The sequence below is a fragment of the Octopus bimaculoides genome, chromosome 7 (assembly GCF_046866305.1).
Source record: "Octopus bimaculoides isolate indiv1 chromosome 7, ASM4686630v1, whole genome shotgun sequence".
Taxonomy (NCBI): Eukaryota; Metazoa; Mollusca; class Cephalopoda; order Octopoda; family Octopodidae; genus Octopus; species Octopus bimaculoides.
The window spans coordinates 32128994-32154182 of NC_142934.1; the positions used below are offsets into that span (position 1 = coordinate 32128994).

Here is a 25189-nt window from a genome sequence, read left to right on the forward strand (position 1 = left end):
ATATATAAATACATGTATATAGATATAAATAAATACATGTATATAGATATAAATAAATACATGTATATAGATATAAATAAATACATGTATATATATATATATGTGTGTGTGTGTGTGTGTGTGCGTGTGTATATATGTATATATACATATATATATATACATGAATATGCCAAATGAAAGACGGAATATGGAATATATGAGAATTTATGAATCACATCAATTGTTTCAATACCCCTAGCAACGATCCCTCACATATATATATATATATATGTATATATACATATACACACACATACATACATACATATATATACATAAAATCATGTTTGACCAAAGGGAATAAAAAAGGAAATAGAGAAAAAAAATCTTCAAGAATATAGAAGTGTTAAAAAAATAGAGCAGGGTGTAAAAAAAAAATTAGGACGTCCCAGCAACTTCTTTCACCAGTATCATTCTGGAATAGCCCTCAAGGCATCGATAAAATATAGTAAATTAAGGAACGAATGAATGGGATACACACCTACACTTGAAAGGAATCAGCGACTGTAAGGGTGATAGCCAGAATGTCCTCTACTCTTTGCAGCTTTGCCAGAATAGCCGCCGGCTTGTTGACCTACCAAAAAAGGCGACATGGAGATCAAGATTGTTATTAAAGTTATGCTGTAAACAATACAGAACAGCACTTTTCTGCCAGCACAACAACAATGCCAACTGATGGGATGGCAACACTTGTGGCAAGTCTGCTCAAAACAGTATCGTCAGATATGAGAAGTACAGAGGTGAGGATTCACACTCCATTAGAGCATCATGACTGCTTCTGTTTAACACAAGTGAAGAAAGAGGAACGGTAGCATTGTCACAAATACACAAAATAACAAGTGAAATTCACAGGGGGTTGGGGCCTGAAAACTATAATTTAACTGTTCCTAATTAACAGGGATTATCTAAGAGAGAAAATAACAAAGGGCTGTTCCTACTGAGAACATGGATTGGAAGGCCTGGACATCAAGTTAGTTTGCAATAGTAAATTTCTATAAAACTGATTTTTCTTTAAGTACTTTTTTTTAATGGTATTTTTAACCCTGTTTTGGTTTTTTTTTTCTTCCTTTTTTTCTTTGCAGTCAAATGTAAAACTTTATAGCAAAGCCAATAAGCTGAAGATGACAAAGCTGCCTTCCAAAATCATGAGCAAATTACTGGAACAGCCCTCATACGGCAGTAGCAACAATGTAGGGGGAATCTACTGGCATGCAAGACTATAGTTGAAGTGATAAAACAGCTAAAAAAAAATTTTTTAATAATAATAATAATAATAAAGGGATAGTTCCAAGCCTCTAAATCTACAAAAAGGAAAACTAGATGGAAAGCATGTGCCATATATCTAGAATATATTTTTGAAGAAAACATTTTAGAAATATCTACAACTTAGATATTTAAAGATAAAAAAAAAAAATTTTTTGTATTTCATTGAATTAACTGTTTTAACAAAAGAGAAAATTTATACTTCTCAAAATTAAAATATCTAATCACTAGTTTTTTAGGTTGGTTAAAAGTGAAACTTCCTTTTAAATTATCCCCACCCTAAACCAACTAGGCTGTATGAAAAGCAGCCAGCTAGGAAGTTCGCTAGTAAAGAGACATGCAGCAACATTAGTATTCAAGCTGAAGAAGTGATAATTTAAAAAGGAAAAGAAAAAAAGAAAATTTTAAAAAGTGTTAAAAAAGCCAGTCAGTTTCAGAAAATAAATAAAGCTTGGGTTACAGAAATCTTCTAGATCACATTATGCTGAGGGAAAGATTGGTGCAAATGCTCACCATTTCATTAAACGTTAGCATGCAGAAGGACGAAGTTTCAAATGTAAGAAAAAAAAAAATTAAATAAAGGAAATAATTTAAAAGGAAAAAATGTCACATTACTTACCCTGATCTTGTCCATAGCCACTCCAACTACCATAATCATATCCTGGAATTATTGAAAGATCATGTAATGTATATGTAGAAATTAAGATTAACAACAGAGAGGTATGTGGGAAATCTACAACCACAATAGAGCAGAAGGATGTCGAATAGCCAAAACACATCTGGGAGTTAAAAGATGCTGTAAGTAACATGATAAAGTTTGTAGTTACCTTTTTGACACCAATCCACATAGGACAGCCCATTTCTATGATGTACATTACATTTTAAAAGCGATCTAAATTCAATTTAGGTTCCAAACACCAGTTTAATAATGACAAAGTTATTTTACTAGATTCTTTATTTTCAAAAATAATTGAAACAAAAGTTAAGTATTCCAACAGAAATATGGTAACAAAAGGTTAACAGCCCAAAATATTATACCATCAGTCAATGTCCACTTTCCATGCTTGCATGCATGCATCAGACAGAATTTGTTGAGACAAATTCTGACAAATGCTATAGTGAGATGTCCTTGTTACCAAACCTCACCTGTCTAAGCAAGGTAATATTGCCCCGCAGCCAAACAGGTTTTTCACAGAAGACTGGAAACAAACAGCAATTGTATGATGGTGATGTCATTTACAACAATCACATGATGCCAAAACACAGGCACAACTCTATACAATAGTCAGAATACATTACTAAACTATTATGAGTAAACAGTTTTCATATTCACATCTAAAAAAAGTGTTCTGTTAATGAATGGTTTTCACCAACTATTGTCAAAATACAGTGAAACTAACAGAAAGTAGAACACCTAAACTTTAATTTCCACATTTTGATTAAGATTTACAGCCTTTGTTTCAATAAACTTGGAATGAAATGAAGAAGCTATTAAAATAACCATGTCATTAATAAAGCTGGTATTTGGAAAATAAACCAACATAGAATTTTGATGGCAGGTTTAATTTAGATCAAATAGGAAACTTGTATTATAGAACAAGAGACAGTCTCAGGTGGGTTAGTGTCTAAAGGATTAAACAAAACAATTACCAGATCCTAACAATGTAGATGATTTAAAATAGTAAATTTATAATATATTTGAACACTATCAATATCAAGTCTTGATTTAAAGGTTAAATCTAAATCCACCATCTTAAATTAAACACCAGTAATATTAGAACCAACGTGATAACATTCTAAATATATTTCTCAGCACAAGTTATTTGTCACATGGTCTAGGTACTTTCTCTCTCTGACTAATCTTCATATAAGGATACACTACAATGATGTAGCTGAAAAAAATCTTCATTGCATTAAAACAGCAATAGCAATTAAGCTGAGTACTAAATCTTTCAACACCAAAACCCATCAATAGAGGGCCCTAATGATTTCAGAAAGTGAGGCAAATATTGGTGATGTAATATCTTAAAGGCAACAGTACACAGCTTAAATACAACTGGCATCTCAGATTCACTTGATACACTTTACTATAGCACTCACCCAAATACAATGGTGATATACTTAACATCCTCATATTTGTAAACTAATGCATCTACAAGTAAACTTCCAAATGAGTGATTCAAAATGGGACAATGAACTAAGGTTAATTATATAAACAAATTAGTTTGATATAAATAAGTTTGTTCATTTAACACCAAACACATTTCTAGTTTTCTTATAATTTGGCTATTTTTTTTTTCTTGTCATCTATACTAGATAAAAAAAAAGCTGATTATTAATCAGTAATGGGTGTGTAACTTTTACTAAAAGCAGACTGACTAGGGTATTTCAAGAGAATAATCTACTTCACAACAATACACTGAGCCAGCTTTCACAGGCAGCAAATATTCTGGTACCGGTTGATAATCATTAAACTGACAGGATAAGCAGACAAATAGATGTGAGATATAAACAGTAACAGCAGTTCAAATAAACAAGATGCTGAGAGACTAAACTGAATCAGAAAAATTTTAAACTAGGAACCAATTTCAATGACTTTCAGGAACAGACTGTCCTGTCTGTCAAGCACCAATGTAATACAGAGGATTTCTTAGACAATGTTTGCTAACATTACAAAGCTTGGCTGATTTGAAATCAATGTTGCTTTGAAGAGAAGGCAAAACTGGACAAACTGCATTCTCCTTAACCAAGTATTCTTAGGCACTTTGATATGTTCACATACCAATGTGCTCATATTGGTTTTTCTGTGTTGCAGAGAAATCAGACCTCAGGAAAGCCCTAGAGCTGAGCTGCAGGGAAAAGTTTGTCACATGACAACACCCATCCAAAATTTGTTCAATGAACTTCAGAATAGTCTGTGGCATACAAATTTAAGTGGTGAGATTTTGAAAGCCATAAAAAATTACTTGCACCAATACAATACAGAATATATGTAGTTTTAGAGCAGCTATTGAAACAGAAGCTTTATAAGATTTCAATATTGATCTGCATACTAACAAAAATGACAAACCATCTAATTCACATCGTTGAACATACAATGTTCCAATGGAATCAATTATTATATAAATTTCCATCTTTTTCTCTAAATCTCAGAGAACTACATTGATCATTGATGTCTGATATATGCAAAAATAAAACGTGTATGTGTGTACTGGCAGATATGCACATCAAAGTTTTGTACAAGCAATCCTGAAATAAAGTAGCAGAAAACCACCCAGGGAGCAGTGTGACTGCTAGTTAATGTAACTTTTCAGTTACAAGTCAATTTCTGTTGGTTTCTTTTTCCAATTCTAAATTTTATCATATATACTTCTAACTACAAATCCAGTACAACTTCATGAAATAATAAATGTTTACTTACCATATCCATATCCATAGTTTTGCCCATAGTCTCCCCATCCACCGTAAGCACCCTGGTTATAATTATAACTGTAGTCATAACCACCATAGCCGCCGTAACCACCATAACCACAGTAGCCTTGGTTGTAATAGTTGTTGTAGCCCTGATTGTAGCCTTGGTTCCAACCACCTTGGTTCCAGCCACCTAGGAAACAGACATTAAACCATAACATTGACTAACAACACCAATCATATATGAAGTACAGAATAAGGTGACAAGTCAAATTGCTACTTTAACATCACTGTTGTAGAGGTCTAGTGGATTTTAAATCGAATTGTTACATTAATGTCATCTTATCAACTTTAGGTAATTGCTAAGCAAAACAGCCAGACAATGTAACACCAGCCTGCAATTAATTTCATTTTACTAGCACTTTCTACTGTAGACCTAGATTGACCAATGCCCTTGAATTAGAATCTAGTAGATGGACACTGCAGAATTCAGTTATGTGTGTGTGTGTGTGTGTGTGTGTGTGTGTGTGTGTGTGTGTGTGTGTGTGTGTGTGTGTGTGTGTGTCAGTTTCATAAGGAGTTAGCTATTGTATCAGTTCAACTACTCTGCTCTAAATATTTTATTTTGTTTCTGAACTGGACAGTCAACTCAGAGCCCACCTAATTGTGAAAATAAAGATACCAGATATTGAGAACATAGCTAGGCTTTGTATTTAACTTGAAAAGGTATCTTAAGTCACACTTTGTAGATCATTCATCAACAAGGTAAACAGAAAGCAGGTAGTCTAATGGATTATTAAAGTGAAACTGGTACAAGTTAACATTCAAGTGAGATAATGAGAAAATGAAATTACAAACGACTTTGAGGGTTAAAAGAAACACTATTCTAATACTTATATAGGGTGTTTGGCTCACGATCACATGGTCCTAAGTTTGATTCCAAGAGGCGCATTGAGTCCTTGAACAAGACACGTTGTGCCAATTCATTCAGCTGGCAAAAATGAGATGTACATGTAATTCAGTGGGCTAGCCTTGTCACATGCTGTGTCACGCTGAATCTCCCAGTAACTACATTAAGGGTACACATCTGTGGAGTGCTCCACTACTTGCACGTTAATTTCATGAGAAAACTGTTCAGTTGATTGAATCAGCTGGAACACTTGTAAACAGCAGAGAGCCAGGCCATTATAATTGAAAAGAAATAATCAAAATGACAATATATTATATTTCTATAAAAGCATCGATGTTCTCTTCACAGGGATGCAATAGGAGAGTCTGAATAAATATTTATCAAATCTTAAGCTACAAGAGGAACATCACAGTTGTAATTTTTAAATCATAGGCAACAATACAGATATGGGTTGGTTATTTCATTCTTAATGAAATAGATGTTCAGTTGGTTAGTTCTTTGGTAGTCAGCACAGGAAATCATTAGCCATAGTTAAACATATCAGATTTGGCCATATACAAATATTTACATCTGTCAGGAAAAATTTTATAACCACTGGTCCTCAATTACTCTTCAGATTTCGTATAGCCACCTGTAAATCTAACAGTAAAGAACAAATTGTCCACAAAGTATGGCAATACATTAGATACTGTGTTGTAGGAAATGAGATTAAGAATCAATAGGATTTCCACTTCATGTATCATTAGTGTTAGGTCTACGAACAAATCAGTCTTATTGTCTCCAATCATTTTGTCATCAATAATAGATATCACAGATAAGGCACAAGAGCATTTTATAACCAGAAAGTTTGGTAGTGCTATGATGAAACAATGTACATATACATTATAAACATCATCAATGGGTTTTATGTTACTAACCTTATGAGGTTAATACAGACATGATATACAACCTATAGTAAATGCTTTTAGCACAAAACAAAAGTTATTTGATGTGGTAAACACAGTGAATGTTGGTCCACTGGAAACCTATAATCAACACATTTTTTCACTATTACATGACATGTCAGAAAAAAATATTAAGAACCAGTCAATATACATACTATTTGTTATAAAGAATACACATGATAGTAAAGCCAAATTTATTCTTATTATTAAAACTCAAACTACATTTTCAACAAGTAAATTTGACCTCAGTTAATAAACATTGTTCTAAAACCACACTAAAACATTTTTCAAATCAACTGCAACAGCTGTTGCTTTTTGCAGTTTTCATTTAACAATAGTATTAAAACATCTCCAAAGCACATGCCTTCTGTTAGATCACCAAAGCCATAGTTCATACCTCCTCGGCCTCTTCCTCTCTGGTTTGCAACTGGAGTTGCTTTCTTCACTTGGGCCTACAAAATTGATAATATGCCACCATCAGTTCAAATCAAAATCATCAATAAGTGATTGAATTTTAATCTAATGGCAGTCATTGACATTTCTTTTTTTTAAATTGATCTTTAACCTTAAATAGCTTAATGAAAAAGAATTAAACCAATGAAAATGACTGCCACAGACTACCATCTGCCAGCTTGTAGGGCCCCAAAGACTTAGTACTTTACCCATAATGTTATTATTCACTAGAGTAGAAATGGGAAAAATGTAGTAAGAGAATATAAATATATATACATATATATATATATATATATATATATATATATATATATATATATATATATATATATATATATATATATATATATATATAAAATAAAATGTGGGATGGGAGAAACTACTTTAATGAAAATAATGAGAAATGGAAGAGGAAAGCATCTTTAGAAAAAAAAAAGTCAAAACAAAACTACCAACTTGTGTCAGTAGACTTACTACAGCGAGACTTACAATTTAACAGTTGATATCCTCTTACTGACAAGCTTGATTGTCGTTACGATTTCTAAATGAAACTGTAAATAAATTTATTATAGCATTAACTAAGACTTTACTAAGATAGATTTTTTTTAAACAATGTCACCTATAAGAAGGCAATTAACAGTTAGTGCAGAATATTATTTGGTTTAACAACTTCTAACCATTGCATAGGCCTAGTAGTAGGTGTAGTCACATGTGGCTGCGGTATCTCGAAGTACTGACCACCACCACAACTCGAGAGTAGTATTCAGGGTCTCCTTTGTCCAGTATATTCACATGAACTAGCGCCCCCGCAGCTGGAAGTGGAACAAAAGGAGTAATCATTGGTAATGCAATCAGCACAAACCAGCTATAACCTTCGTAGTAGACATCAATATGGCACTTATACCAGCTAGGGATAACTTACGTAGTATTAACCTTGAAGCCCTTTACTGTTTAGATATAATGGATTTTAAGAAAATCTATCTTCTAGTCAGGGAAGTAGAAGTAAGCCTCAATCATTCCTAGAGGATGGATGCAAATAAAGTTGGTAGTATATGGAACGCTGCTGTTACCACTTAAATGTTCCATTAATTAGGATGCAACGATTAACAAGTTAAAATGATGAGTTTACAGCATTACCTGGAATAAGAAAAATTGGAAAGTACCCAACTTATTACAATAACTAGACTTTATTTTAGAATAAAATAAAGTTTAATTAATGGATAAAAGTACTTTTTAAAGCTTAAGTTAAAGTAATTAAAAAAAGGGTTTTAAAGTAGCAGAACATTTAGAGTCCTTACCTCTCTGGAACCGATCTGATGACCTGCATTTTCACAGATTTTATCAACTGCATCCTCAGATTCAAATTCTATGAAACAATAATTACGTCGCTGATTTCTCATTTTGTCATATGGTAATTCCAGTTTGACTATCTGAAAATAAAAAAAAAATTATCTAAAATTTCTCCAAGTGTCTTAGTTTTTGGAAAGAAAAAAAAACAAAGATTCTAAGAATTAAGTGATATGAAATCTATATTAGCTCTAATCTACACACACCCTATTCAATTCTGTTAAATCAAAATCTAACTAGCTTATCTGTTTAGTTAGCTAATGTTTATTAATCTAAGAAAGTAGCCAGATGATCTGCCTGACCTAGAAAGGAGACGGAACTCAATGAAGCTCAATGAATATTTATGTTGAGATTGTAGAGAGTAAAGTATAAGGTCAGAACAAAATATTACAACCATAGTTGAAGTGTAATGGTTGAAGAGCAAATCACTAACAATTCTATTAAATTTTCTAATTTGTCAAGCAATGAAGTAATTATATAAGAAGACACAAATGAAAGCTGTCTTTGAAAATACTGCATATCATGAAACTAAAAACTCTCCTCCATAAAAATTCCAAAAAATTGCAAGATCAATAATTCTTCAGTTAATTTTTCTCAATATTTTAAGTATATCAATACATCAACACCAAACATATTAATGCTGTAAACCTGATTTTAAGCTCACAGTTAAAAAATGCAAACTAAAATCTACTACCATTTCAATATAGCTCAGTCTAACAACTGTTGAAAGGAACCAGGCAAGATTCCATATATTTGAACATTACCCCTTTTGATACCAACCTACCTGAGACCACCCCAGATTCTATGATACAAACTTTCTCTTTTACGGTTACTGAAAACTTACCAAGGAAATTTATTCTTAATCTCAGATCCAACCACCAGCTAATAAAAAATTAATTTAAATCTTTTATTATTTTCAAAATTAACTGAAGCAAACAATGTAGCTTAACAGAAATATAAATTTAATCTTCTATAGTTTTATTTTTCCCTATTTATATCTAAAATACTAGTTACTGCTCTTACAAGACACTTATGCAAATACTCTTTACTTCAAATCTTACAGTACAAACCATTTTCAAAATAATAAATTAATCAAGTAAAACTGACAAACAAACCTTTCCAAATTTACCAAAATATTCACGAATTTCATTTTCTGTCAAGTTCTGATCGAGGTTTCTGACGAAGACTTTCCTAATCGGTTCTCGTGGATTTGCTCGCTTGGGATCAATGTTCCTACCGTGAAGTTTGTGCTCTTTTTCCACCAAAGCCTGAAAGTTGATGTTAATTTACCATTATATAAGGTAGCAAGGCATTCACTTCAAATGACAAGAGGAACAAACACTTCATGAATTTCAGAACATAGCAGCTAATGAATGACTAACAGTTTGATCAAACATTGCCTTTATTCCTACCATAAAGAACTTCCCAATAATCACTCATTTTCTGAATGCAACTTACTAATTCTTATAGTTAAGCCTCCTGTAATTTCGTATTATTTGATAAATTACAACAAAACATAAAATTTTTGTTCTGTTTACTAAAAGGGTAATAAAATCTCAGAAAGAATTTCATGTAGGATATACACTGACGTTTCTTTATTATAATATATAGAAAAAAAAGTCTAGTCAGATTTAGTGTAATTGCTATATAAGACACAGAAGTACACAAATTCTAAACGAAATACGAATCAATTACAAAAGTGACCTTCAAACTTCACTGGCGTAGGTCATAAAAGAACACAGGCTATAAATTGAACACTGGAAATCAATTTGATTTTGATCACAAAATTTTGCTATTATTTGCACAAGGAAGCACAGGTGGTCATGTTGTCACCAGGGACTAAAGTATTTATCACTTGACATGATCATCAACATTTAATGTCCTTCCTACATGCTGGCATGGGTTGGACAGTTTGACATGGTCCAATGAGCCAGAGAACTACATTGAGTTCCAATACCTGTTTTAACATGGTCACTACAGCTAGATACCCTTCTTAATGCCAATCATTTTACAGAGAGTACTGTAAAGTGATTTTTTTTTTTTTGTAGCACCAGCACTAGTGAGTTTACCTAACTCGACTGAGTGTGGATGTAATATTGCAAGGTAGCTTTGTGTCAGGTGTTGAGAGGTTAAAGTATGATAGATGGATAAGGTCTCTTGGTGTTGAAAAGATACAAGGCTACTCCAGTTTGAAACAGAGAAACAGACAGCAAGCACATAAAAGTATAGGGTGAGATCAGGAAGAGTGGGCAGTTAAGTTTGCAACAGTGTGAAAGGAGACTGACAGATGGTTAGAGATGAGGGATAGGGATGAATGCAGTGAGTGGTGAACATAAGTTGTAGGGAGGAGCAGAGGATAAACAGTGGCAGAACAGTGGGGTGAGATGTGAAGTGCATGAGAGAAGGGGGATGTACAGAGGTCAAAAGTACATAGGAATGGATATAATGAGAAAGGAGGTGGGGAAATACATCTAAGACAGATATGAAAGCGTTCAGGGTTTGTCAAGGGAAAATAAAGTGGTAAGGGGAGAGACTAACAATGAGGAGTGGCTGACAAGGGAAGCCTTTCCAAATAGAGAGATAACTAGTAGTAAGTACAAATGAGAAATGAAATATGTGCAGTTCTGCTCCCATAATAACAGTAGCTGAGCAAATAGTGCTGTGGTTAGAAGTGTGATGGAAGGATGAGTATTAGGAAGAAAAGTTGCAGGGATGGCTTGAGAGGGCAGATTGGATGCAGAGACAGACATAATATAATATGCTTTTAGGACTTCATTTTTTTGCCGAGATGGGCGAGTTTTCTAGAGTACAGTGACTTGCCAATCACCTTGGTCCTTTGTCATCTCCTGAGGTCAGTTTTTACTACTTTGTCCCACTTCTTCCTGAGTCTCCCTCTCCCACAAATTCCATCTAGCTTAAGCTATCAGCACTTTATGTAGTATCCAATACACACTGTTAAGGTGGATGACATAAGGAAGGGCATCCAGCTGTAGAAACTGTGCCAAAGTAGACACTGGAGCTTGACGTAATCCCCTGGCCCATTGGATCCTGTTGAAAACTGTTCAACCCAGGCTAGTTTGGAAAACATGATGCTATCATAGAAAACACAATATTACCATACATAATTTAAACTCTATTGCACTTCAGCTTGAATAATATATTTAATTTACATCAGCTATCACCAATCTAAATATTGTCACTCCCTAGAGAATAATGGGGAAATAGATAACTTTTTTTCATGTATAATACATAAGCCTAATTTAAGTCTTAAAAATCTGGGAGGTTTGTATTTACATGAATACAGAAATCATTTCAATATTCACAGCTATCAGTAACTAATGTGCGGTATATTACTGGTATTAGACTGGAGACTACAGATGGTTCAAAGTAAAAGCAAAACTAGAAAGTTTTGAACATAAAGTAAAAGGCTTTCACTGAACAATGTATTTTATATATCAGTCACCTATTAATATATCCTTACATTGATTTCTATGATTATGTAAGCCAGTTTTCATTAACTGTCATTTTATCAAACTCAGAAAGAAGATGAAAGTCAAAGTTAGCCTCAGTCACAACACCAAAAGGAATTTTGTCTAACACTAACTGTTCTGCCAATCCACTGCTGTAACATGTTCTAATGTTAGCAGCTAAATTGCTAATAGCAGACACAAGCATCTGTATGTGTGTTAATTCATCAAACTTGAAAAGAAAATGGCCACAATGACAAAAGTAAGCCATCATAGAAAAAAAAAATCCAAAAGCTATTAATCACAAAGAAAGTGATTTTTTTATTTTTTACTGTTATCCAATACATTTTCTATTTCTGCTTTAGCTCTTAGAGGTTTAAAAATCTATTTCAATACTCCAATGTGGTTAGAGCCCTTTTATTAAATGTGTTTGTTACATTCTTTCACACAGCCAGCTCACAAGGACTTCTAACATGGGTACGTCATCACCATCATTTAAAATCCATGTTCCATGCCTGCATGGGTTAGATAGTTTGACAGGGTCTGACAGGCCCAAGGACTGCATTGCATTCCACTGTCTCTTTTGGCATGGTTTCTACAGTTGAATGCTCTTCCTAATGGCAACCATTTTAGTGTGTACTAGTGCCTTTTCCATCCCACCAACTCTAGTGAGGTCACTATGAAGCTTGCAAAACCAAAAATCCTAAGAGAGGTGGCTTTATAATAGATGATGGCAGAGAAGAAAAGGTTTCGAGCAGTATGGCTACATACATTTGTAGTGAAGAGGTGTCTGGGTGAACACTCAAAGTACAAAATGAGCAGAAGTGTGTGCAGGATGTAGTACAAAAGAACCAAGTGTGAGTGGGTAGAGATTGCAAGAGTGTGTAAGAGTGAGATGAAGAGAATAAAATAAAAAACAAGTGTTGAGGGGGAAGACTTAGTGAACGGTGGATAATAGGTAGGGAGACCAAGGCACAAGGCCATACATTTAAGGGAAGGGTGGTACTGGTGCTAGGTAAAATGCTGTAAAATTTGCCGACAAGAAGGCAACCAGCAGTAGAAATCAGGCCTAATATGGGATATACAAGATGTGGGCCTCAGTTTGTATGGGATATACAAGATGTGGGCCTCAGTTTGTATGGGATAGCAAGAACTCGACTGACGACCAGTTTAATCTATGCCAGCCTTGAAAACAGACATTAAAACCAATCAGTATTTGGATGGTAATAATTTTATTGAACCAGTAACAAAATACAAGGCATTCTGTCTATCATTTAATTCTGACATGGTCATAAAATCTAAGGAACAGGCTCTGGTTTCCTCCAGTCAAAACAAGTACACAGTACAAGTTTTATCTATCTTGGTCCGAACGAACTTACAACAGATGGCTGCAGCTAGAATATTGCAGGGCATATAGTTCGCTACTTCCCCTCTCCACACACACACACTCACCCATCTCCTTAATAGCAAATATCACACAGCTGTCACTCCTTTTGAAGAGAAAATGGAAACATTTTACCAAATTATTCTTACCTTATCTACTGTCTGTTCTTCTTTGAAAAGGACAAAGCCAAAACCTCTGGATCTCTTTGTAACAGGGTCTGTTTTTAGATTACAATGTTCTACTTCCCCAAATTTAGAGAAATATTCTCTTAAGTCCTCTGAAGAGAGACAGGGGTGAAAAAGAAAAATCACTTTATAAAGTACTGTTTTTGAACTCTGAAAGAGGAATTATAATCTTAGTTTAAATTATCCAAGTTGAAACTTAACTGGAATTTAAATTGGAAAAACTCAAAATTGATTAGAGAGAAGATATATTTCTAGATATCACTTAAAAACCAGCATTTAATTTATCCTTGGTGCAAATGATTTTTTATTAGGTATGAAAAGCCAAAGTCTTAGTCTGTAGCATGTACTGAAACTGAGAATTATACAATTGGAAAAGGAGGTAAATCAAAATGGGAGAAATCCCAGAGTGAAATCACATACCACGTCCATAGACCAAGTCTAGTATTTCCTACTGGATAGCTGAAAAAGATCAACTTTCGCATGAAACATTTTCACACAGCAATTGAATGTTTCCACTAATGAAATCAAGTCATTAAAGAGCTTAAAATTACCTGCTAAATAAATTTTTTAAAATTTAAACCGCCGTGTTTTAAGCATACAAATAATATACATATTAATTTAAAAGATAGTTTATTATACAAAAATATTTAATTTACTAGCTACCAAAAACAAAAAACAAAAATCCCTTGGCATTTAAACATCTAAATACACCGGCGTAATGTTAAGTAATTATTACTTTTAATGAGTACAAAATAAAGCAATCACTTGCTAGTAATAAAAAGTAAAATTGAAAAAAATTGCTTTTATATTTTTATGTAGGAATGCACCAGTTATTGTAGAGAAAAACTTAAAAACAATCAACATTTTAGTCACACCAAACAATTTTCTTTCTTTTTTTTATTTTTAGAGAAAAAAAGGAAAAATTCGCCAACTAAAAATCTGAGATTGCAGACAAAACAGATATGAGAAAGGAAATAAGGCAGTTAGTTTAGATCTAGTAAGAAAACCTGAGAGAGAGAGAGAGAGAGAGAGAGAGAGAGAAAGAGAGAGAGAGAGAGAGAGAAGTGGGGTGAACTGAAATATATACTTAGAAGAGAAAGAATCAAGTAGATGTGCACTGAGAGTGCAACAGACAGCGCCATAAAAGGAGGCAAGATCACTGGTGCAAAAAGTAGCCAACTGTTCAGAGCGTATAGCAGCAGAACTATTGACACGAAAGATGGCAACAATGACGATTCTTGTCATCATCTTGCAGCTCCTCTCTCCTGATTCTGACGATGAGGAAGTAAGAGAGAGATGGAGAATTCGAAATCTAATAAAAATGCTGAAAGAGTTATCACCGAAAGTAACCAGACATTAATGTTAATCCAAGAGAAGAAAGCTTTATTTGTCTAATTTGTCTTCGTAAACAGAATTTGTAAAACAGAAAAAAACCTCGTTTGATTTTTTTTTTAACATTTAATTTGAACTGAATTTGGAGAGTTAGATGCTCGGTGTCAATGACCGAATATAGAAAATTGAAAGTATAGGAGTATTCCTGTGTTGAAAAGTATAAATTGAACTGTCTCAAGCCGTTTCTCAGAGTTTCTCTGCACACGAGTATTAACGCTTCTCCTGTCAGCTATATATATGGTGGGGACGCCCGGAAAAGCCTTAATGCACGTATGTGGAAACTCAAGATACGGCATAAACGGCTTGAGACATTCTACATGTAGTGAATACCTCACTTTATATACATATATATATATATAAATATAATTTATATTTATAAATTTGGCATACCAGTATTTGGATAAACATCGATAATACAACAGTCCACAGCAAACGAAGAATTATTAATTTTCTTAGAATTCTCTTTTCTTTATTTATTTATTAAGTATATTCGACGAAATTTTTTAAAAATTTAATGAGTGAAATAATAATGAGATGAATGGTTTTCTTATATGAGAAAAGAGAAAGATGGGAAGAACAATGAATGAGGGTTCAACGGTTGACCGTGGTGTGTGTATATATGTACGTATATATGCATATACTCACTTTATATGTATTATATATATATATATATATATATATATATATATATACACACGTGTGTGTGCGTGCGTGTAAATAATGTATGAGGAGAAAGAATTACGATGGGTGTCACGGAAATAGAACAACTCGAAGTGAAACTGGTATTTGTGGGCAAGAGGAGTATAATACATCATAGATTAGAGAGATGTAGTGAGCCAGAATGAGACACGTAGTTCGAACAAGACTGGGGAAAGGAATAGTTTGTTTCCCGGTTTTAAAATGTTTAGCTGGATATTTTTAATTGAACATGAACGATGAGGTGATGAGGATATGAAAGACGATACAGAAATATTGAAAGGGGAAAAAACAGGAAAAATGACAAAAGAAAAAATAATTCGAGATGAGGAAGGAGTGAAGGATTATAATTAGTCCAGCGTCACAAGCACCGGCTGTTTATCGTTAGTTATTACAATTTAAACATTTTCGCAGTAGATTACTATAACTAACTCCTCTACAATTATAATTTATTTTTATAACTACACAGTCTAAAAATTAATATACATAACAATCGGCTTTTCTTTGTTATCAACGACGATAACCGGTTATTTTAGAGAAGGAAGTCACTAGTTTTAATGGTGAATCAAGCCAGAGAAACAAAATATTTAAGTCATTTAATCTGCGACTGATTTCTAGCTGTCTTAATCCACACACGGAATTAAAGCATTACTGGAGTTATCATTAACTAATTTGTTTATTAACGACACATCATCAATAAATGCAAGTAAATGCCAAACTATAACGGATCAATAAGAATATCATGTGTATAAGTGATTTAGGCACGGCGACAATTATGCAGGAGAGGGTTGCAATCGAGATTACAGCTAATTATTTGGGTAATGGGGAGATAAAAAGTTAAGGCTGAATAATTAAATGGCAAAGCCGATTAAAAATTGTTGTGACTGACTGCAACTGCTCTCCTTTTAAAGGGATACTCCTGCTGCTGTCATCATCTAAAAAAAAACCATCGCCATAACTAAGTACACTTTATCATTTCAAACAGATTTGGATACACACACACACATAATCAACCAGAGATGCACTACCACAGGTAACACACAACTTCGGACTGCATACACAGAATGTCTACTCATTCTATTGTTTATTCAATATACACGCTCCTACAGACATATACAGTCGTTAAATCAACAACGGCCTAGATATATACACTCCTCTGTTTGTAGCCGTCACAGAGCTGGAGTGATCGACTGATGGTGGTGAAACTGCAAAAGTGCATTAATGGTAACATTAAGAATAATAAGCAGTAATGAGAGAACAAAATTAGTCCCATGGTGTAAAAATGGAGAAGAAAGAAAGGCTGACGACTGTGAGGGGGGGGAGCAAGATTGGCGGTGGTGATCTTAGAAGGTAAACCCGCGAAGAGAGAGAGAGAGAGAGAGAGGGAGGACTAGAACCTGAGTAATATGTGTACTGCTGATGCTATATGGAGGACTGCTTGAGAATTTATGTGAGACATCACGTTCTGCATTGCTGTCAGAGTCAGCGACTACATTACTCTGTAAATAATTGTATATCGGTTGCGCGCGTGTGTGTGTGTGTGTGTGTGTGTGTGTGTGTGTGTGTGTGTTTGTGTGTGCGCGCGCGTGCGCGCAAATATACACACACGCACATAAATGTCAAGAGATTATATATTTATGCAGGAACATTTTTAATAGAGGTGTAAGCTTGAGAGCATGTATAATTAATTACTTAGGTACATACATCCATGAACGATCATATCTAACAACCAGTGCCCGACGGGGAAGGGGTCTTAGCAGGTGCACAGTTTCAGACACGCTGGTGGTAAGTTCTTTCACAGATACGACACCGAAAATGTAGTGATGTACAAGAGATCATGGATCACAGTCAACATGAAACCATTCGCTAATTTAATCCTCATAATTTCCAAAGAAATTTTAAACAACGTTTTCATTATTCTACACATTCACACGGTATCAGACAAACAACCCCTTTCGTAGAGGAGGAAGACACCGAGATCGAATACAGGAGTAGATGATACACAATTACTACTACTCTTACTACAACCAGCAACATCACTGCTGCTGTTATTACTGCTTCTGCTATAGCTAACTACTACTTTAACCAGTATCAATGTTGCTATTACTGCTTCTACTACAGCTAGTAGTAGGACTACTACTACTTTACCCAGTATCACCACTGCTGCTACTGCAGCTGATACTACTACTATACAAGAGCTGTTCATGTGTGAAAGAATTAAATGAATTGAAACAGCGATTTGTCTTGGAGAAAGAATTAAACCATAGAAATGTGTGATCGTAAAAAATTACTACAAAAGTGAATAAATTATGCTTAAAAGATGGGGGCGGTGCAGTGAAGAGAGAGATGGTAGTGATGGTGGGATTAATGTTTTAGAGAGAGAAAGAGAAGGGTTTAGCAGTAAAGTCAGATATGCACATGTAATTATATATAACTATTATTGTTAAGAATACATAAATGTGCGTGTGTGTATGCTTAATATAGTCATCAGTGTTTGTGCTCAGTTATTTATAGCTACATATATGCCTGCGTATGTGTTTATATATATATATATATATATATATATATATATATACACACACACACGCACACGCACACATGTGAAAGTGTAAGGTGCACACACATATATATATACATATATTACTTACTGGCAGTTGTCTCCCAACTTAATCCTCCAACAAACAGTTTTCTGTAAAACAAATAAAAATCAGTTATAATAACAGAAAATTTACAATTTATTCAGTAAAACAACACTGAAAACACTTACGGGTGAAGGGTCAGATTTTATACATCTAAATATAATTATGTAAATATGAATGTATTTTATACACAAGCATTTGTAGAAGATAAGTATAATTATGAGAACTTAACTATTGTGATTTTAAAGCACCAATTGTGTCTGTACGTGTTTTATATATAATGTTAATTAATGTGTATATGAGTATATGAATATCTGTAAATATATATATTTATGCATGTCAGCATGGAACATGTGTACGTTAAATGATGGACGTGTATATTTTATACACACACACAGAGAGGGAATTATGTACACTTTAAATATACGAAATCCAATAAAATAACGTGAAGAAAAGACGGATATTCCCTCAACTAAGTCTTCCTTTAACAGAAAAGGAGAGAAAAAAAAGCTACAAAGGAAGCCATCTTTGATAAGAACCGGCGTTAAGGTGGACGGCCACAAAATCGTGGAATTATTTCAAATATAATTTTTTCCCCAATACATTTTGACGTGTGAACTTCATACATCCGCTTCTAATTCATCTTGCTTACACTATAAAAGATCAAGATCTAATTCTTTTTTTCTTCTTTATTTCTACGAGAAAATGGCACCACTATAACCATAGAAATTGCAAACAAAAGCCATAATTGTATTTCATGTTTATGTTTTTGAAATGGCTTTTAATTTTCACATCGAAAATATATTTTCGAAATCATTATTACTAAGATAATATAGATCTATTTGTCGACTATTACAGAACATCTCTCTCACACGAAAACTAAAAATTAGATAAGCTACTGAATCATTGTATACACACACACAACGGACTCGTACTCAGTTTTCGAGAAGACAAGTCTGCCAAAAGTTCAAGTCTTAGCAGAGACATTTTCGCTGAAGTTATGAGAGTGTACGTCAGATTCGTTGTCCAAAAGTGACATGAAACAACGGTTATAAAATGCTTTAGTATCTAGTACACGGTCATCTAATTTAGAGAGAAGTGGAGAATTCCATATTTATTTAGCAGAGCAAGTGAACGAGAAAAAGCAAAAAAAGAAACGGAACATTTCAAATATGCCTAGATCTTTTAAAAACAATTTAATTGTATCAAAATATTTCTGTTTATCAATAACGGAGTGATGTTAGAACGATGAATAAGCCGCATGGCTGAAACGAATAAAAGAATGCGTGTGTGCGTGCGCGCATATATATATATATATATATATATATATATATATATATATATATATATATATATATATTAAAGAGAGAAGTAGGACTGCTGTGGCGATGCAGCAATACATCTTGTTTGTTCAACACCTGATCGCAACTGAAATTCCTCCCTGCTTGCCAACTAAAATATCAAGGAATTCCAAGACACATACACACACTTGTGTGAGAGAAACCATTTTAAGAGTTTAAAACAAAACAAAAACATCAATAATATTGTTGAGCAGTGTTCAATTACCTAGACCAGATACACTGATTGCCTGGTATAATGTAATTAAAATATCAGAAAGTGCCAATAAATACCAGTGTATATGAATCTGTAGAATTATACACATACATGTTCCTGAAGTTAAGGTATGTGTTAAAGATATAATTTTTTTAGAGACCAGGAAGTGAAAAAAAGAAAGAGACGAGTTTATAATTTAACACTGACATTAATGTGCACAGCGTCTGATATACATATTTACAAATGTGTGTAATCTGAAGAATGGAAAAACATCTCTCGCACCAAAGAAATCGGATTCTAAGTTCTTATCAGTGAAATAAACCATTTTCTTCGTTATACCACTACTTTGCCAATTATTACTAAAGCTTCTATATAACTACAATACAGTGAAAACCGGTAAATAATTACTGATAACGTTATCAAAATAAGTGGGTCCCTAAAAATATAGACCAGGATATCTTTACATTCAATGTTTATGATACAATCCCAGTGGTCACAGTAACGATCTTCCACAGTAGTTCGAACCAACAATAGGGGTTCTCGATGTGATCAATCTGCTAGAAACAGCAGCCCCTCCCCCACCTTTACCCAAATCACCCCATCTTTAAAAAAATGGGTACAGTGAATACTGTAGTCCTATTTTAAAGGTTGAAAAGACTGCTCAATCAGGAGTGACTAAGGGTTAAATAACAACCCCTTTAGATCGTTATTTCCGCAGTACGAGATTGCTATTGCGGCATTATCGCTATTCTCCTCCTATATTATAATTATACCAAACAACGAGCGAACCATCAATACACCACCTCTCCCCGCATAATATGAACTCAGCTCCATTTGCTAATTTTAGTACTAAATGATTTTTGCAGAAAGAAGATCACCAGAAATTTCTTCAAGCTTTCATTTTCTATGTTGTTGTATCAATTTCTGTACTTCCACTTCCTAAAAACTACAGTATTTCTTATCATATCGTTATTACTATATTGTTATTGCTCTTAACGTTCTGGGTTCAAATGTTGCCGAGCCATCTTTTCGAGGTCGATAAAATCAGAACCAGTCAAGTACGGAGATCGATGTAATTAATTTCCCCCTCGTCAAAATTGCTGCCCTTGTGCCAAAGTTACGAGGAATTATTAAGACGACGGGGTTGGCAGAATCGTCAGCGCGCTAGACAAAATGCTTAGCGGCATTTCTTCCAGTTCTTTATGTTGAGTTCAAATTTCGACGGGGTAAATTTGGTCCTTTCATCCTTCTCGTAATCTATAAAATTTAAGTACCAATCAAGACGATGTAATTGACTTACCCTCTCCTGCAAATTTGTTGACCGAATGCCAAAAATTTGAAACCATTATTATTATTATTAAGGCAGTGAGCAGGCAGAATCGTTAAGCACGCCGGCTTAGCGGTATTTCTTCCGACTTTACATTCTTAGTTCAAATGCCGTCAGGGTCGACTTTGCCTTTCTTCCTTTCGGGGTCGATAAAAGATGTACCAGTAGAACACTGGGGTTGATATAATTGACTTGACCCCTCCCCCTAAATTGCTGGTCTTGTGCCAAAATTTGAATTCATTACTACTACTACTGACATACTACAGCGATATGCAATTGTCACTATTTAACTAGATATTAATACTACTACTACAGGCTAGCATCATTAGTTTCTTCAAATGAAATTGAGCAAACATTTTCATGTTATAGACACATTTTCTTGGAAGGTTACGATACAACTAGGTTAATACATCATTGATTATTACAAAGAATAGTCGATGATATCGACCCAGTTCATGTCACTACTATTTTACTTCAGAATGGACACAAACGTAGCTAAAATACCTCCTTTTTTTATGAAATAATAAAATATATTTCCTCTTGCCTATCATCCATATTATTAACGTAGAATGTTTTTGCATCGCTAGATTTCTGTTAAGTTCAGTTGTTTGATTCTGTTTAGATACTATTGCTTCGAAATGAGACATATTAAACCAATTCCGACCGAATTTGAACTCGGAACTGAGCAAAAAGTAAGGACGTCAAAAGCATTTAGTGAAACATTCGTTCAATCAACACCAACGCCAATTTAGACAGGTTTGTAGTATATAAACGACAGAATCGACCACATTATAATTACTGGTACTTATTTCATCTAGCTTCGAAGAAATCTCATTGATAATCGAACTTGGAACAGTGCCGTTCTGTTATACTAGTTACCCTAAAACCAACCAACCAGTGCGTCGTACAACCATCTCTTTTACCTGCAAGTTGAGTTATGTATCTTGCCAAGGGACACAACAAAATTAGTACAGGCACGTTATCAGAATATTTTTAAAACTCTAGATCTGCCACTAGATTCTAAGAACCGTCATAGACCAATATATCATTTATTTTGCCTTTCATCCTTTCGGGGTCGATAAATTAAGTACTAGTTAAGTACTGGAGTCGATCTAATCGACTGGCCCCCTCCCCCAAAATGTCGGGCCTTGTGCCTAGAGTAGAAAAGAATATATTATTTTTTATAAATCAAGATCCACTACTATAATTTTGAGAGCCTCAACTATTTATCCACAATTTCTACAAGACACAGCAATTTTAGTAAAGGTTGAAGGATATAAAATCGACCCCAGGGGAGATGAAAGACAATATACAGTGACGAAGAGACAAACTACAAAACAGATTTATTTTTGTTATTGTTGGTAAATTTTTAGAAGTTGTAAAAATTTACCGTTTTTTTTTTTACGCCGCAACAATATTGATGAAAATACTTCCTTTATTGCAACAGCTATTTTCCTCTATTGCCAAGCATTCCCGGAGATGCTCCCATTTTCCTGGATCACGACAGACAAAACTTAAATACAGTAGTCAACAATAATTACGTTGTTTTTCCAACATTTCTGCCAAATTCGATGTTCCATTGCAGCAACAACCATAAAACTATTAATAGTTCTTCATAACGTGAAGTGGAAAGAACTTTTTGCGATGTAGAAGTAAAGCAGTTTTAATTGAGAATCGAAACCGAGACATGGACTCCATGTTTATTAAGGAAAAAAATACTAACGCTTTTAAATTCACACAAAACGGATATTTTTTATACATATATGCTTCGAGAAATGTTTCTTACAATATTCATACCTTTTCTAAAGAACACAATAATGGTAAATTCTTACATAGGAACATACTTCCCAATAAGAAAAGAGAGAAAATTGGTAATGTAGAATTGTTATACATTAGGAATCGAAATGTGATCGTGAACAGTGATCGCTAAAAGCCATCCAGAAAGGAAGTCAAAAATGAAGCGGGGAATGGGTATATGATGTTCATTCTATTGTAAAGAACAGCTGAGACAAATTAAGCGAAGTGAAAGTATTACAAGATGGAATCGAAACCGGGTCACGGATTGGGACAGCTTCATATTGAACTCCTTTAAGGATTCAGATGTACAAAATGGGAGATTTAAAACTGTGTGATGCTACGTTTCAATAAATCGTAATATTGTCAATAATAATAAAAAGAAGAAATCAAAACTACATCTCACCTACTATCTTCATCATCATTGCCTTTACTTTCCTCTCCATCAACTGTCTCCATTGCCGCCGACTCCTCAAAAGTAGTGACGGCTTTCTCCACATTTTCGTGGCCATCAATGTTGTTAGCTCCATTTTCTCCGTCCATCTCCACAGTGTCAGTCTGGAATTCTGCCATTATTTGTGTATATGTGTATATATTTGTGTATATGTGTATCTAAAGTTATCTATATTATATATTTAGCGAAATATCTATCTATATGATATAGATTCAATCTTTAGATGAAAGTGGGGGGACAATACACTTACGACACTCACGAGAAAGGTAGCAAAAAGAGATTAAAAAAAAGTTAAACACTGTCTTCCTGTACGTTGGTGTTCAAATGTATATAAATATATAAAAAAAAATGGTTTAAAATCCCTAAAAAAAATTAAGCTAAGCCCCTAAAAAAATAGAGACCTTTGGCAGCGTGCTTAGCGCTGACAATGTCGTGTCTACAGCAAAAGAAAAAATCCTAAATGCAATTCTTCCAGCTAAACTCAAATAGTTTGATTCTGATTGGCTGAAGCAGAGAAACGAGCTCATTAACATAATTGCAATCTCACGAGATTTTCGGTTAGAAGGAAAAGACGATGAACTCGAACACAAAGAGAAATGGACGGTTGAGTACAAGCACTCACTCACAAATATATTTTATGTGCAGAACTATGTTTATATAATTTTTTGTAATGATAAACACAAAAACTGCTAAATATGTTGACTGCTGTGCAAATGTAGGGATTAAATATATATATATACAACTTTGCGCGTATATATGAGAAAAAGCACAGATAAATTCAAATAGACAGGGACATACACAAGTAGGTATCACTCGTATGCATGCGTGTTTGTGTGTGTATATTTATAAATATATATATATATATTTATAAAATTCATATTGCGGGATTTGTGCTACCGTATACATACGCACACTGAGTGATCGGGACAAAAAAATATAGAGTCAAGCACAAATGAAAAGGTATGTTTATTCGTATGCATAACATTTAAAGAGCTATGTACACGCATATAGTCGGAAAACGTCATGGCTGCACATAATAAATATACAGACACGCACTCTCATGGAATACTCGGATTATGAGAAGGGGAGGAAGTGTTACAACGACAAAAGAAGGAGATAACAAAGACATAAACGAGAGGTGCTGATTAAGTGGCGGAGTAGGAGGTGAATTATGTAGAAATTAAAACGTGGAGCAGAAAGTGTAATAGCGAGAGAAAGGGAGCAGTAGTATGAGGTTGTTGAATGAAGTAATACAGTAGAATATAGAAGGTGGAAGGGGAGGTAACGATGTGAGTGAAAGGCTATACTAACAACAGAGTGGGGTAACGAATGAATAAGCAACGCCAAAGTAGTGAGGGAAGGTAAGGAGGGGTACGTCGGCGTATTGACGCGGAACAAAAATTCAAAGAAATCTAAATAAAAACTCAAACAAAACGAAACGGGAAAAACTAGACACAACATCCGTCTTCATAACTCTTATATCTGTCTCCCTACCTCGTTCTCTTACTCTCTCTGTCACTATAGTTCCATCACACACTCTCTTTATACACACCTCACTACTTTACACTTTCGTCGTGGGCGATTGCGAAGCTTGTTCATGGTTTACTCTCAACTGTTGTAATAACGCCAGTTGTGGATTGCCTTGAATGATATATAAATAGACAACACACAAACGCAACTCATATATACTCAGAATGCACAGTCATACATGCCTTAATAACACGCACATGACAATTAAGAGATGCATATACATACACAGCTGCAGACTGTGTTCCTACTTCGACACAGTGCCAGACGAAAAGAACAAATTAAACAGTTATGTAAATTTTTGAATAATTTGAGGCCTTGAAGCATAAATTGATGCCCACTCGGAGGGAAATATTTGAACAGTTCCTAGCACATTGTTCGCTAGCACTTTTCTATTGTATAG

General features: G+C 34.2%; 1 protein-coding gene across 6 annotated transcripts in view; it reads right to left on the reverse strand.

Moving 5' to 3' along the window:
• LOC106881268 (heterogeneous nuclear ribonucleoprotein A/B) overlaps nt 1-23723 on the reverse strand; it is a 34202-nt gene extending 10479 nt beyond the window's left edge. Inside the window, exons 1-9 of one of the 6 annotated variants that reach the window (XM_089355111.1) lie at nt 23212-23723; nt 18140-18180; nt 13368-13495; nt 9483-9635; nt 8319-8450; nt 6965-7019; nt 4724-4906; nt 1922-1963; nt 525-613 (exon numbers count right to left, since the gene is read on the reverse strand). In XM_089355111.1, the coding sequence (XP_089211237.1) occupies nt 537-613; nt 1922-1963; nt 4724-4906; nt 6965-7019; nt 8319-8450; nt 9483-9635; nt 13368-13495; nt 18140-18180; nt 23212-23378 (978 nt within the window). In that variant the 5' untranslated portion in view covers nt 23379-23723 and the 3' untranslated portion in view covers nt 525-536. Of the gene's footprint in view, nt 1-520; nt 614-1921; nt 1964-4723; nt 4907-6931; nt 7020-8318; nt 8451-9482; nt 9636-13367; nt 13496-18139; nt 18181-23211 lie in introns of all 6 variants that reach the window. The other 5 variants (XM_052969579.2, XM_052969578.2, XM_052969577.2 and 2 more) reach the window with 5 other exon arrangements.
• Between the last annotated feature and the right edge of the window lie 1466 nt (nt 23724-25189).